Here is a 15,434-nt window from a genome sequence, read left to right as displayed (position 1 = left end):
AACAACATTCTAGGGACATTTAAAAAAAAAAGACATAGGTCCATAGGAGCAGGGGAACAAATTATTGTAATATTCACGAAGATTTTAAGGGACCATGGTTGATGGTGTCAAGTTATGTATTTGTTTTCCCCCTCTAACAGTGTTGGAGAAGCTGACACATGTCAAGGCCCGGGGGCCGGATCTGGCCCTCCGGGTAATTACATTCAGCACTCCAGATAATTTTATTTTCCTGTTACAAATTGTCCATAGTTATCTTGCTGTCGTTTCTAACTTTTATAATTTTGACAAAATATATTTTTATGGAGAGTAAAATATTGAAAGGTATTTAAGGTTTAAGTTGATTTATTCAGTAGTAGAATTCTTTCTTTTTGTTGTTAAAGTTACAAGTTTAAAAATTGGTATTGAGTTAACTTTTTGGACTATTTTGGGATTTACTAAGATTTCGGCTATTTGGAAGTTTGGCTATATTTCAGCTACATGCTAGCTGTTAAGGCTAATTTAGGCTTTTTTTCATTTATTTAGGCTGTTTGAGTTTAGCTAATTTAGCTACTTTGTAGCCGTTTTGGATAATTTTGCCTTTGTTTTGTTTTTTAGGCTGTTTTGGAGTTCAGCTAATATTTCAGCTACCTGATATCTTGCGCTCATTTCTAACTTTTATAATTTTTTTTAAATATATATTTTTATGGAGTAAAATATTAAATTATTTAAGATTTAAGTGGATTTCTTAAAAAATATTGCTGCCTTTTATTAATGTTGGTTATATTTTTAAAGTTTAAAAAATGTAGTTTTAGTGTCTTAAAGTTATTTATCTTGTTTGGCCCGCGCCCTAAGGTGCATTTTGGATTTTGGCCCCCTCTGCGGTTGAGTTTGACACCCCTGGTCTATATGGAGTATGCAAAGTGTAACATGATGAATGAAAAGTGAACTGTGTTCATTTGGTTCACAACCAGTAAAAACGATTTTTTTCCTTTAGGGAAAACTATGCAGTATAAATACTAAAGATACAATAAACCACCAAACTTTAATTTGATTTATTTTGTTTTTGTCACAGTTGGTTCTTAAAGATTAAAGTTATTGAATGTGGTCTTGATTTAAAAAAAAGTTAACGTTTTCACCCACACAATACAACAATAAGTTGACGCCCATTTAACAGTTTAACGGAGAAGTAAACTCTACCACATTCTATTTTAAAACTCTTATCAAAGGAAACTATCTAAAGCAGGCTGCATACAATTTGAGTTTTTTTTCTTTTTCTTGAAGTGAAACGACAAACCACTTATCTACAGCCTCTAAAGACTGCATCAACTTTAAATAGGAAACTGACTTTCAAAGTCTTGATCAATTATATATTTATTTTCCTGTCCTAACATCATCATTCTTCAAAGTGCCAATGCATCTAAGCTTATTTACTCCAAGCTGTCATCACATTTGACAGCTTGGTTTCAAATGCTACCTTAAAGCAGCACTTAAAACCTGTCTTTAGTCTTAAATGGACCATAACTGTAGTACTAAAGAAAAAAATGCAAACACTGATTCAGTTGATGCATTCTGCCCTTTCAGCATTAGTGGACTGCTTCAACCTGTCAGTCAACAAATTACATAGTGTGCAGTTGTTCATTTCTTTTGGTATTAGTCATTGTGAAGGAATTTAAGTAATTCCCTTATTTTAATACCATCAAATACTTCTGGTCTAGTTTGTACAAATGTGTTCTAAAGAACGAGTGACGCAGTTAAATCTTTAAACGGCTTTAATTTACTGGGATAAATGACTCCTAAATTATACTTTGGTAGTGGGACTTCATGCTGTTTTGAACGACTTCCTTTCCTGATCATGTATCATTAACTTTAGTTGTAGCCTCTGAAATTTTCTGAAATGTCTACAGTATCAGTCACATGTTGAGACGATCAGGAGTCTGCAACCTGCAGCTCCAGATCCACATGAGGCTTTATCTCTCCATGGTGGCTCTCTGGCTGAAGAAAAATAAAATAATGGTAATTTTCAAAAGTTCTATTTTAGCAACATGCTAACGTTTTTGCTAGTTTGTTGCCTACTGGGGGTTTTAGGCTAATCTAGAGTTTAGCTTCTATTTTAGCAACAGGCTAACATTTTTGACTATCTAGTTTTCTGAGGAATTTTATGCTAATTTGGCATTTGGCCAATATTTTAGAAAAGCGCTGATGTTTTCAGCTAAGTTGTTATCTACTGAAGTGTCTTTGGGATAATTTAGAACTTAGCTTCTATTTTAGCCACATGCTAACATTTTTACTGAGAAATTTTACATTATTTTGCAGTTCCGCTTGTAATTGAGCAACAAGCTAGCTTTTTTTAAAGGATAATTTGGAGTTTAGCTAATATTTTAGCAATATATGCTAACATTTTTGGCTAATTTGCCATCTACTTGAGTTTCAAGGCTAATTTAGAGTTTAGCTTTTCTTTTAGCAACATGCTAACATTTTTTGGCTGATTTAATTTACTAAGGAATTTTATGCTAATTTGGAGTTCAGCTAGTAATTGAGTAACTAGCTTGATATTTCGCTAATTTGGCCCTACTAGAGGTAAAAGGTAAAAATACGGCTCCTACTAGGTTTTGATCAGTAGAAAACAAGCCCAAATGGCTCTTTTACTTTTAAAGGTTTCTGACCCCTGGACTAGATCTAGATATCTGATTATATTGTCATTCCTTTTTATTGTTTGACAAGACAATTTTGAGAAAAATTGGGCAAAAATGTTCAGTTGAAACATGCATGAGTGACTGATCGTTACTTAAATTTATTTCTTTGCTTCCAGTGTTGTCAAAACTCCAGCAGATGGCTCCTTCAGTGCAGTGTGGTGACAACCGGATGACTCTTGCAATCAGAAGGACAGGTGCTCCACCCTTCCTAGTGGACAGCGGTGGGTTCCAGATCACACCTGCAAATATTACTTCTTTTTTCTGTCTTCTAATTGTGTCTTCGTCCCAGCAGGCCAATCTCCTCTTATTCCTCTGTCTCAGATGCCCCCCTACTGTGGGTTTTCTGTGAAGAGATCCCGCAGAGATATCCAGTATGCCACGCCCTATCGAGGCTGTTATGTTAACAAACAAGTGAGATTTTCTGAAACAAGGGGAGTCGATGAGGCTCGTTTTATCAGTACATGATGTTAAAACGTTGTCTTCTCGTCGTAGGATGGTGACTATGTACTGCCGCTGCGTTTAATGGGGGAGCCAATGGCCATGTCTTGTCCTACAACATTACCAATGCCATACATTTTTTGCTTTCCATCAAATATGGTTGTGAGGATGGGAGGCGTTTCAGCGAATGAATTCAAAGTAAAAAGTAAGTGAAGACTTTCAAATGTATCTAGACCACATGTCAAGGCCCGGGGGCCAGATCCAGCCCCCTGGGTAATTCCCTCCAGATCATTTTATTGTACTGAACTATTATCTTGTGCTCATTTCTAACTGTATAATTTTTACAAAATATATTTTAGAGGGTAAAATTTTGAAAGATATTTAAGGTTTAAGGTGATTTTAAGATTTCTCCTGCATTTGTTTTATTAATCTTTTTGTTTCGGCTTTTGCGTTCTAAAAATTGGCATTGTAGTGGAGCATCTTGGTGTCATTTTTAGCCAGAATCGTTCAGTTGATGATACAAGCATGAAATTTGGTACAGTTATAGTCTCTGGGTCTAGTTACAGGAAAAAAGTGCTAGCCAAACAAAAATCCAATATGGCCGCCATTTTTTTTCAAGATGGCCACCGTGGCAGTAAAGTTGGCAGAATATCATAAAAATAGTTTACTTGATGATGTTTTCAATGGTTTTTTTGCCCCGAAAATGTACTGCTAATGGGTGGCAGTGAGGATGAGCTCTTTCTGCCAAAAAATGCCAGTTAATATCCCTGTAATGTTTAGCAATAAAAACCTAATTTTACCTGATGAAGTACTCATATTTTTTCAATGTAACATTTGGTGTCTTATAAGTACTTCAGCCAAATTTCATGCTTGTATCATAAAATGAAAGATTTTTTGAGTTAGCTGCTCCACTATTTTGCTAGCTTTTTGGACTATTTTAGGATTTTCTAAGATTTTTAGGCAATTTTTTTGCTAATATTTCAGCTACAAGCTAGCTGTTTTGGCTAACTTAATGTTTATTAAGTTGAGCGTTATGGCAGGTAATGCTATAAATGTAGTTTTTAGTTGTGTAAAGTTGCGGATTTAAAAATTGGCATTGTGCTAGCTTTTTAGACTGCTTTAGCATTTACAAAGAATTGTTTTGGCTATTTCGTAGTTTAGCTAATATTTCAACTACATGCTAGCTGTTTTGGCTAATTTAGGTTTTTTCAGTTAGTCATATTTCAAGTTTAGTATTTTTTTCAGCTAAATGCTAGCTGTATTGGCTAACTTAAGTTATTATTATTTTTCAGGCTAACTTGGCTTTTAGCTAATATTTTAGCTGACTGTTAGCTTTACCGTTTGGCTATTAATTTCAGTATCTTTAGCTATCAGCACTAATTAGCTTACAGCCTCCCTACAAGCATTATTGTTAATGCTATATATCTAGTTCATAGTTATTAGTGTTTTCAATAGATGTCTATCTTGTTCAGCCCATGACTTAAGGTGTGTTTTGGATTTTGGCCCCTTATGCGATTGAGTTTGACACCCCTGATGTAGATGATCTCATCTTGAATATTGCAGTGTCCGGCACATGGCAGCCCCTGCTGTCAGCACATTCCTGTGGACTAACTTTTCAAGAACTTAATGGCGAGCTGGTGATCCTTGCTCCCTATAAAAAAGGCTCATGTATAGAAACGAAGGTATGATGGTGCACCTTTTTGTTAAACTGAAGATGCATTTGACTGATGGGTTGTTTCCTTTCAGGATGATGAATACATGCTGTCTCTTCAGTGGGCAGACTTTGAACTCTTGGCAACATGTCCTCCTGTAGAGAACACTGATATTGACAAAGGAACTAATGCAATACCCAGAGAGTCTGACGTAATCCTGCAGCAACCTCCATACCCTTTCTTGCCACTATATTCCCATTATGGACAACATCAGTCGACGAACAATCCACCTCGGATGGTACAGCTACCTCAACCGCAGCTCCCTGTTCTTACTGCAGACTCTCCTGAAAACCCAAAGGAGCCTTTGGTTCAGCAGTCACCCTTTAATTTGCCACAGTTGCCTCCATTCTTCTTGTTCCCTCGACCTGAATTGCCAGCACAAACACCTGGAAATGACAATTCTGCTGCTCCACAGATCCAGATGTTGCAGATGCCTCCACTGCTACAATCTCCTCCAATCCAGATGTCTCCAATGCTGCAGTCTCCCCAGTATAAATTCCCCATGTTTCCACAGTTTCCCATGATATCGGAAGTTTCCCAACAAACTACGCCTCCTACTGCTCCTACGACCACCAAAGCTTTGGTTACATCACCTGCTCCTGCTACTGAGCCAAAGGGGAAGCATGAAGTCCCTCGCCACCCGCAGTTTCCATTGCTGCCCCAGTATCCTTTTCTACCAGTTTCTAAACCTTCATCTCCAAAGTCTGATGCCACCAATAACCCCAAAGTCATCCAGCCAGTTAAACCACAGCACCTGCTCCCTCAGTCGTTCTCCTTCCCGGTGTTGTATCCTCCCCTCGACCATCACTCCTCAAGACGACTCCAGCAGACACAAACTCCTGCCTCACCTGCAGAAACCACGAAGGAGCCGCCAGCTCAAGAGTCCTTTTACCAGCCACACCCACTCATGCCATTGTATTTAATTCCAAAACAAGCTCCTGTGCCTTTATTTCTTAATCCTTCTGATAACCCAGCCCAGTCGCAGCCCTTTTACCCTGCCGTGCCTCACATGTATCCTTTCCTCCCTGAACAGAGGCAGGTGCAGCTAGCAAGAAGCTGGTGAAGGTACTCCTGATTAAACCAATGACTTTTGATCCTTTTCTTGCAGACTTGAAATGAGTGCAATGGTGAGATGAATCATAAATGCACATGTATGCAAAGAAAATAAAGGTGGATTTCAATTAACTTGGCTCATTTATTTAAATTAATTGGAAAATTACTGATTTACTAAACTATTTCCTTGTATTTATTTTTTTTAATCTGAGGTAAATTGAAAGCATTTATGTGTCACTTGTAGTTGCTCATGGCATTGTCACACTGATGCTGGGGGCACAACCTCACGCCGTGCCCGCGTGCGCACCTGCGTGACTCGCTGGGACGGCTTGTCCGTCGCACTGACGTTGACGTTAGCTGACGTCACCGTGGGAGTGTCCACCACTGGGAGAAATGAACGGTCATCAACACAATTCTGAGCGCTCGTAAGTTAAAATTCAACCCCCAAAACCCCCCAAACATTTTGGCTGTCGGTGTTCTGAATGGAACGGGGTTTCATGCAGGTCACGTGACGCAGGACTTGGCTGGTGACGCGCTGTCTGCCTCTCGCCTGTAGCTAACAGGACCGGAGCTGAGGCGATGTTTTTTAGCTAGAGAGCTTAGCCAACCTGCTAATTGACAGGCTGCGTGGCGAGTAAGCTCCTCATTCTCCTCCAGGTTATTCAGACGGAAGAAAAAACGGAACATTTGGACAACAAATCAAGTTTATTTAACTTTAAGGACAACACCCGGTGGAGTGCTTTTATTTATTTATGGGACTGGTAAGTTAAACCGACCGAATCTCGTCTAAATTACGTTTACTAGCTAATGCGGTTCCGTGTGTGCTGAATGTTCCGTCATCACGAGAACCAGTGTTCTGTGTAAACTTGATGTGTTACAGATGGCAGCTCAGTGTCTCAATCTAAAGCGGATAATTGAGCTTTTAACACCTCTGTGGGTTTCTCCTGCTGCTGTCAACACCTTTCTTTAAACCGGCACCAACATTATTTAAATGCCCTATTTCTAACGGATATTTTTTTAAAATAAACTCTTATAATAGCAAAAATCCACTTTGTTAGTAAATCTGTGCATCTTACAAAAAATATATAAGCATAAATGTTAAATTTAGAAACTCAGGGGAAATATTAGTTTATTTGGGATGAATAAGTTGCATTGACAAACATAAACTCGTTATATATTTTATTACAAAACAAAAAAGTCAGGTTTGTCACTGTTAAATGTTATTTTCAGGATACGTTTGATTTAAGAGCTGTCTCATTCATTTAATGCACACTCAGACAGGCTTACTGCAAAGCCCCACAACAATCCCGGTGTACGCCGTGAGGTGAATTGAACGCCCCCCTGACACCCCGGGTTAGCTTAACCGCTAGCTACCAGTTGAGCCGACAAGCCGTCTTCGTGGGAGCTTCAGCCCGTGACCGCTTCCTTACAGCTCCAGTTTATAATGAACACACACCCGTATTTATATATATATAAAAAGACGTTCATGTGAATGTTTTTATTACTTTTAAAGCCTGAGTCTTTGGATCGTTTGATTAGCGAGCTGCTAATTTCATCCTCTTATCTTTAGCTAACCGCAGGGCTCAGACTATTTGCTGTAATTCAAACTATAAATAAATGAAGTAGCATTACTGTCTATGTACAGCGTTATCAAACTATTTAATGGGCAATCTTAAGTTTACACACATCAATATGTGTGTAATAATACACCCATTACTCAGCAATTTAGTTAATTAAACTGGGGCTCAACAAACAGTTTGTGTACTTTTCGTGTGTTGTCAAAGGGAATGAGCATTGTTTCTGAATGAATAGTGACACCGCTGTCACACACTCCATACAACACTGAGCTATATTTAGCTGATGATTTCCTTTTGACTCACTATCACATCATGTACGTAGATTTCATGTTGGTTTTGTGTGTTCAAATGTTAGCAGACTGGACTATTCTGAGCTGTTAGTTAACACAAAGAGGTTAATTAATCTGAGAGTCCTGTGAGGCTTGTCCTGTACAAGATGAAGCTAAATACAGTGGAGTACATTTAGGCTTCAATTTCAGCTTTTTTCACATACAGACTTCATTAGAAGCCTTATTTATTTTTATTGAATAGGAAACAATACAGAAATACTCCAATCGTCGTTAAAGCCATTTTAAAAAATGAAAATTGTGCTTTTACCATGCTATTTCAGTATTTTTCTCTTGATTTTACACAAAAAATGAAGCATAAAGTATCATTTCTGAGTATTTTGAATCAGGAACAAATGAAAAAAATGCAGTTGGGAGAAAGCTACAATCAGGGGGCCACAAGCTCCCTGTTCCGCATCCACGTGTAGTCAAATAGATCCATGAACGTCTTTGCTTTCCTCATCTGAGCTGGCATCTGGATAGCTCTGAAATCGTTCACCGTATTTATTGTATCGGTAATTTTATGTTGGGGATGTGAGGGGCTGTAACTTAGAGAGTTTAAACAAGGGGATAATGGGGAGTGTGGGCAGGCTTACAACACACCAACTGCCTCGCCCACAACTGGAAGGTTAATTTTTGATGAACTTCTGCCACTCTGAGGATACTATGTTCTGGAAAACAACACAGACTTTTTGATTTTAATGAAAAATAATCAATAATCATAATTGAAAGACCACTGAGAATGATTTTACAATAGATCAAAAGATGATTGGAGTGGGACTTTAAAAGACCACTTTTAAGTATGATTATGTCTTTTTTTTTTTAGCCAAAATCAAAAACCTGTTTTGTTTTTCAAGGTCAGTTAAACAATCCCCGTTGTTGAGAGCTCTCTGTTTACAGCCTCTCCCACTAGCTTACAGCCTCTCACACCCCCAACCTAACATTATTGGTGTAACAAAAATTTTACAATTTTGATCCAGATTCCAGTTTAGACGAGGAAAACAAAGACGTTCATGGATCTATTTGTCCTCATGTGGAAGCATCAGAATGGATCAGAGCTGGCACAGCAAATAATCTACGTCACAAATAAGCTCTTTTTCAAACTGTTCCCGATTCACAGTGATTAAAAAAAAAAAAAAAAAGAAATACTTATAAATGCAATTTTGAGCTTAACTTTCTTTAGGTTAGATATATCCTCCATTAACAGAAAAAAATCCACAAAAACATTTTAAAACAATTTTAATTGGAGTTTGTCTTTAAAACTTTGTAATTTATCAATTAAAAATATAAAAAGGTTTTGTTTTTAAAATATAAAAAGATATATTTTTTTCAATTCATTTGGTAAATTATGATGATCCTTTTTCACAGATTTGATCCTTTTTTTCCATTTTGACTCATTTTATTTAACTTTTCTTTTTGTTTTTTGCAGCATGTGTTTGCAAAATTACCACAGAATCCTGTGACTGAAGTTTCACCTTTTTAAACTGGAAAAAATAACCGTGGCAACGTGTTTTTGGAACTTTCCTGGGATTATTCACTATTTTTTAGTTGTGGAAGGATCATCACATATCTACTACGGATGGCCACAACTAAAGGTACGTTGATCTGCATTTTTACTGTTTTTAGTTTGTCTCTTATTGTAAATGGTGTCATTTAAATGCAGAACATTACAGAATTCAAGTGGGATATTTCGGATTGACATTGTGCAGATTCTATGATCTCTGACAAACCGCTTTGTAGCCTATAAAAACATCAGTAGATAACAAATAAGCTAAAAATGTTAGCATGTTGCTAAAATAGAAGCTAATCCCTAAATTAGCCTAGAAAAACCCCAACAGAAAACAAATTGGTCATAAACTTTAGCATGTTGCTAAAATATTAGCCAAATTACTATAAAGATGAAAACATAGCCCATGAATATATTTAAGGCCTTATTACAATTTTGAAATTTGAAGACTTTCTTAGTCATTTCCTATGGGGCATATTTGCTCAATATTTCAAAAAATATAAAGTTTATGAATACCAAAAACACAAGCAGTAATGTCCTGAACGAGCTGAACGTTTTAATCCCAAGATTGATGAAATCACTGAAAGTGTGATTGAGTTTTACGTGCCCAAAATGTACAGAAAGCAGCAAAAGTCACAATTCTTTGAACATGTTTTAATAACATGCAGCACGGCCCTGATGGTTTTCACATACGCTAAGTGCAGTTTGCAGTAATTGGCCTCATATGGTAAAGATATGACAGAAACTAACACCTATTATGCGTCTGAGAGTCTCACAATAAAACCCAACCTAAAAATATCCGTTAACTTTCACAGCTACGCACGGCGCTAATGTGACATTGGAGCCGTCTCTGCTCAGAGTGATGGTGGATGCAGGCTGGGACACTTTACCCTCAGCCTGAAGGAGTCGGATGACGCGTCTGACGGCGCGTTCTTCTTTCAGATTTAGGACGTAGCTCCAAGTTTATGCTAAACGGGTTTTTTTTATTGCGTGTTTGTCTTGGAATGGTTTTTGCAGGAAGCTCCCGGGATAAGAAGGTCGTTTTACAATGTCGTTAAAAAAAGTGTTGTTTTAGATAAGGCTTGAATGCTTTAACAAGTCAAGCATGTAATCAGTTAGCTACACAGTTACTGTGTATGAAAAAACAACAAGGTCACATTTGAGCTGAAAATGTCCACATGGCTGGAAGACTTAATGCACTTAACTATGATTTCTAACTTGATTATGATTCTCTAAATGTATGAAAATGCAGTTAGAGGCTCCGTTTTATGGTGAGGCTTTACAAAGACTTTTATAGCAGTTCTTTGTTCAGGAGCATTTCATTTGATTTCTGCCTCTAAAGATGTGCTCAGTTGTGAAATGATACTCTGTGGCCATGCTGAGTCATGGGGTCATTTTTCTCTCCGTCTGCAAAATAATAATGTACTTTAATGTCAGGGTCACAATGGAAGTTTCACACAAAATGGACACATTTTCTTTAGGAAATGAAAGAAACGAAAGTCCCACTCTGATCTTGTTTTGAGCTATTTTAAGGAAGTTCCTAGTGGGTTTTATTTATGATTATGGTGGTTTTTTTTAGCCAAAAAGAAAAAAAAGCTTTATAGGACATAGTTTCTACAGAGCGGCAACAGTTCATTTGAAATTCACCTCATAGTTTTGAATGGGACCGTTGGTGAGGAGCAACCCCTCCTCCTCTTCCTGTTGCTGAGAGCTCTCTGTTTACACTCTCATCCACTAGCTTACAACTCCTCACATCCCCATCTTAACATTAACAGTGCAACAAAAATGGGATCAATATCGGATCAATGCTGTTTTGATCCAGATTCCAGCTCAGAGAGGAAAACAAAGACGTTCATGGATCTGTTTGTCTGCAGGTGGAAGCATCAGAATGGAGCAGAGAGCTTGTGGCCCCACATTGTGTTTTCTACGTCACAAATAAGCTTATTTACCAACAGAATCTTTCGTCTGCTCCTGATTCACAACAATTTGAATAAAGAAATATTCATAGATATAACACTAACCTTAATTTTCTTTATATTTGTCTTTCATCCTCAGAAAAATGTCCCAATAATAAGTTAAAAACACAATTTTCATCGGACTGGCTGCCTTCTAATATTTAAGCAAACAAACAAATATTGCAGAAATGCATTACCTCTATTGATACTTGAATTCATATCTTAAATCATGCAAATAATATGATTAATTCAGTGGTTTTCAAATTATGATCCTCTGAGTCTGGATGGCGCATTCTAGACAATGGAGGCACAACAAAAACACTTATTTTTTATTTTTGGGCATTAATGAAATATAAAAACTGATTTTAATTCCAGCAAAGAATTTGAGATTATAGATAGAAAATAAACTACGTTTTTACAGTTCTCCTAAAAATCTGCAAAAGTAGAATGTTACTAACGGGCATAATTAACTAATTGGGAGTTTTTTATCTCAGTGAAATAAAAACCTAAAAGAGAAACTAAAACCTAATTTACAACAGAACATGAAAACTGAGGGACTTTACATTTACTGACTAATAAAGATTGTTGATATCAGATCTGGATCTTTATCTCTGTAAGAAACTCCTAAAAAAAGAAAGAAAAGAAGTTTTACAATCTGCAATAAAGTGTGTAATTAAAACAATGTTCTTCAATGACGTTTTTGAAAATGAACAAATGTTGATGTTGATATACATCCTAAATAAATCACTGAAGTTTATCACACAATCTTTAAATAAACACAAACACTAGAACTTCTGAATTTTCCAATGATGACATTAAAGTGTTAAAAAGAAGCGGAGATGCTTCGATCAACAAGCTCCTGTTCTCACTATTAGGTGACCTGGTCTGGATATCACATTAAAATGAGATTTCTTAGAATATAAGAGTCAAATTCTCCATTGAAATGTTTTGTTGTAGATTAAATATCAGGTGGAGTTCAGTATTTTTTTTATTTTAATGTAAATTTAAAATCATACAATAAACATTGAGTTTTACATTTTAAACAAAACAGAGTAGTTAGTGGAAATCTGAAAGGTGATTTTTCATTTCTGAAATGGTTTGTATTTGTTGGTTTTCTTTAACCACAACCTGAAGGAGGATTTCATTCTGACAGTAACATAAACTCAGTTGTATTTACTATGGCTCGGTATCAGCAACTATTTTCAGAATCAATTTGATTCTGACTTTTTAGTTTTTTAATTCTTTCAATCCACTCAATTCAATTTAATTAAATTTCAAATTTGTGCACATTTAGACACATTTGTTTAGAATTACATTTATAATCTAAAAATGTTTTGAAGATATTCATATTAATCTGATACAGTTCATATACTGTAAAATGTATTAGTGAAGTAATAATGAGATTGTTAATACCATACAGTGTTACATGGATTATCACACGTAAAAGCTCCAATAATTGTTCTGCTTCTCCTGGAGGGCATTTCAGTTTGGCCACTAGGTGGCGATCAGGCTATAGCATTACACCTTACTCCAGAAGAAGAAGAAACTGTGTTTTAGACCACAAATGGGTAAAAAGGTTTAGAAAATTGATGCCTGTGAGTTTATAAAGATGTTCATTTAGTCAGTAATGTATGTTTAGCATTTGCCGTCCTATGGGAAATACCATTTTACATTAGCACCAAGCTAGCGGACTTTAGCTTAATGAGTTCGATTGATATCTACTTTTATGAATCGATTATTGATTTATTAATCTCAGATCAATTCTGATCGATTTTATCAACCCAGCATTAGTTTCTACAAATTATTTGTGCGGAACTGTAAATTTTTATTTTATTTTCAGAATTAAGTACACTGTAGATGTGTTTTTTGTATTTCCATGGGAATGTAATTGTTTTTTTTTTTTTTAGCAATTTAAGGTCATCTTGTTGATTGAGACTCAATTAATGTTCATTTTTACTGTGTATTTCTAGCAGTCATGAGTTTATAGATAAAACAAGATGTAGAGTTGTATTCAAGCTTGTTTTAAACTTTAAAAAACTGTTTTTTTCATGTGTTTTGTGCTTCATGCAGCCTGACCTGAGGAGCAAGTCAGAAACAAACAGGTTGGACTCATGGTAAGCTTTCTGTCCCGTCTCCTCTGATATTTACTCTCTGTATCTTTATATGTTAATGAACTCAAACAAACTGAACAATATCGAAGACAATAGATTTAATGTTCTTTGATTTACTGTAATTTTTTAACATGATAATTCCAGTAGATTCTGAAGGAGAAAAGCGGCGCGAGCGCCGCTTTTCTCCTTCAGAATCTACTGGAATTATCATGTTATCATGTTAATGGCTGAAAAGTTACAGCATGTTAAAGATTTTGTGTTCGATCACACACATCACAAGTATTCCTCATATCATTTAGCTCTGATGGGATTCAGGATTATTTGAACATTTAATGCATTAAACATTCATTTAAACTCACCGTTTATTTCTTTTATGCTTTATTTCGAATTTCCAGTAGTTTTCTGTGAGCACTTAAACTGATCTGTTCAGTGAATCTTTATGAAATGTGACTGTTGACCTTCATGTGCGTTCAAACCAAATTTTTCACATTTCATAAAGTGTTCACAACAACTTTTTTACTTTGAGTTTGCCTTTTTTATGCATTCCTGGGTTGACGATTTTAGATAAATGATTATAAACTATAAACTCTCAGTGATGATGTGAAACTTTATTCCAGTCTGTCAGCCCAGTCGATGCTGCACATGTTTTACTTTTTGCTTCTGCTCATTTTATTCCTCACTTCTGCATGCTGTAATGCATTTTATTTTCCTTTTTGTGGTAGACAAGCATGACATTGAGCCAGGCCACAGATGCATGCCCACTCAAAGGGTCCGACTGAGCGCCGACCCCTCTGCTTCCCTGGCGTTCCCCCGGCCGCTCGGCGGGGTGACGGCGGGGCGTAGCTAGTCTCCTGCACCCCCAAGTAGAAGCTCGCTGTGAAGCTGGAGGTCTCTGATGGATCAGGGTAGTAGTGAGCAGAGTCCAGAGGAGCCGGACTCAGCGGGCCGAGCGGAGCTGGAGGTTGGCCGGAGGGCGTCGGAGTCTGAGCACGGCTTGTCCAAAATCACCCATAATGCCCTGGAAAACATGGGGGCGTTTGGTCATGGTTTGAAGCAGCTCTTCCAGCCACAGCGCCGGCGCTCCTCCGTTTCCCCACACGAGTCCGCCTCAACCTTCCCGCCCCCTGACCCCGCTGACGTAGGGCCAGACGTAGGCGACGCTCCCGCCTCCGCGGGCCTCCCTCCGGATTCTGACGGCCCTGCCACTTCCGCTCCTCCTGCAGCTCTGAGTCGCGTCCTACAGCAGATCAGAGGCCCACCGATGATGAAGCGAGGCACCAGCCTGCAGAGCCGCCGCAGCAAGTCGGGGGTGAGCGGGGACCCTCCGCCCAAAGGAAGCCCGCAGATCCACCGGCGCAGCACTCATGAAGCACTTCTGCAGGCTGGGCGCCCACGCTCCTCCTCCACCACAGATACACCCAGCTGCCCCGCCCTGGTGGACATACTAACAACCTCTGGATACCACTCCACTGAAGAGCCTGACAAGGTGAGTACTTATCTCCCCCTATCAGTCCTCCGTCGTGCAGCCATGTACACTGGACTTTGATGGGTCTGTTGTGACTCGTTTCCACTGACTCGTTTCCTTATTATTCTGTTTGGGGCGTTCCCTAGTAGCATTTACGTTTGCCACTAATGTCACAGTTCAATACAGTAAGGTCGGCGCCGGTCCCTTCATTATACCAGCTCCTCACAGCCTTCAGGGGCTGCCTCCAGTTTCTTGATACCGAGCTGTACACCACGTCAAATAAGAAGATTAAAGAACGAGAAGTTAAAATCACTCAAAGCAAATATTTGATAAATGCATGTACAACCCTATCATAAGTCCATAGAAAAATGGAATGGACCCATTAGGGGCGGAGCTTCTGTCGTCACACGATGTGACCCATTGATTGGTGCAAAGGCTTTACGACAGCAGGAAGCGTCCAATCAGCACCTTTCCCGACTCGAGATCCAAACCAAAAGTTTTGTTCTCTTTTCGGATGGATTCTTCTTCGCCCCCACAATCTTCTTACAAAGAGGAATACATTCCTTACATAGAGTATTACCCTTATTTACGGGGGTTGGGGACCGGAGACATGCCCAA

The 15,434-nt window shown here is 38.0% G+C and overlaps 2 protein-coding genes across 6 annotated transcripts in view; both read left to right on the top strand.

Moving 5' to 3' along the window:
- Positions 1-5,921, top strand: part of LOC112145796 — a 6,533-nt gene extending 612 nt beyond the window's left edge. Inside the window, exons 2-6 of one of the 2 annotated variants that reach the window (XM_024271258.2) lie at positions 2,789-2,893; positions 2,965-3,083; positions 3,165-3,315; positions 4,674-4,792; positions 4,857-5,921. In XM_024271258.2, the coding sequence (XP_024127026.1) occupies positions 2,789-2,893; positions 2,965-3,083; positions 3,165-3,315; positions 4,674-4,792; positions 4,857-5,885 (1,523 nt within the window). In that variant the 3' untranslated portion in view covers positions 5,886-5,921. Of the gene's footprint in view, positions 1-2,788; positions 2,894-2,961; positions 3,084-3,164; positions 3,316-4,673; positions 4,793-4,856 lie in introns of both variants that reach the window. The other variant, XM_024271257.2, reaches the window with a different exon arrangement.
- Positions 5,922-6,159: 238 nt separating this feature from the next.
- Positions 6,160-15,434, top strand: part of tmcc1b (transmembrane and coiled-coil domain family 1b) — a 19,398-nt gene continuing 10,123 nt past the window's right edge. The window contains exons 1-5 of one of the 4 annotated variants that reach the window (XM_024270608.2): positions 6,160-6,300; positions 6,379-6,636; positions 9,208-9,373; positions 13,311-13,354; positions 14,074-14,837. In XM_024270608.2, the coding sequence (XP_024126376.1) occupies positions 14,247-14,837 (591 nt within the window). In that variant the 5' untranslated portion in view covers positions 6,160-6,300; positions 6,379-6,636; positions 9,208-9,373; positions 13,311-13,354; positions 14,074-14,246. Of the gene's footprint in view, positions 6,637-9,207; positions 9,374-13,310; positions 13,355-14,073; positions 14,838-15,434 lie in introns of all 4 variants that reach the window. The other 3 variants (XM_024270609.2, XM_024270607.2, XM_024270611.2) reach the window with 3 other exon arrangements.

The sequence above is a fragment of the Oryzias melastigma genome, linkage group LG5 (genome assembly GCF_002922805.2).
Source record: "Oryzias melastigma strain HK-1 linkage group LG5, ASM292280v2, whole genome shotgun sequence".
Lineage (NCBI taxonomy): Eukaryota > Metazoa > Chordata > Actinopteri > Beloniformes > Adrianichthyidae > Oryzias > Oryzias melastigma.
This window is presented reverse-complemented; position numbering and strand designations above follow the sequence as displayed.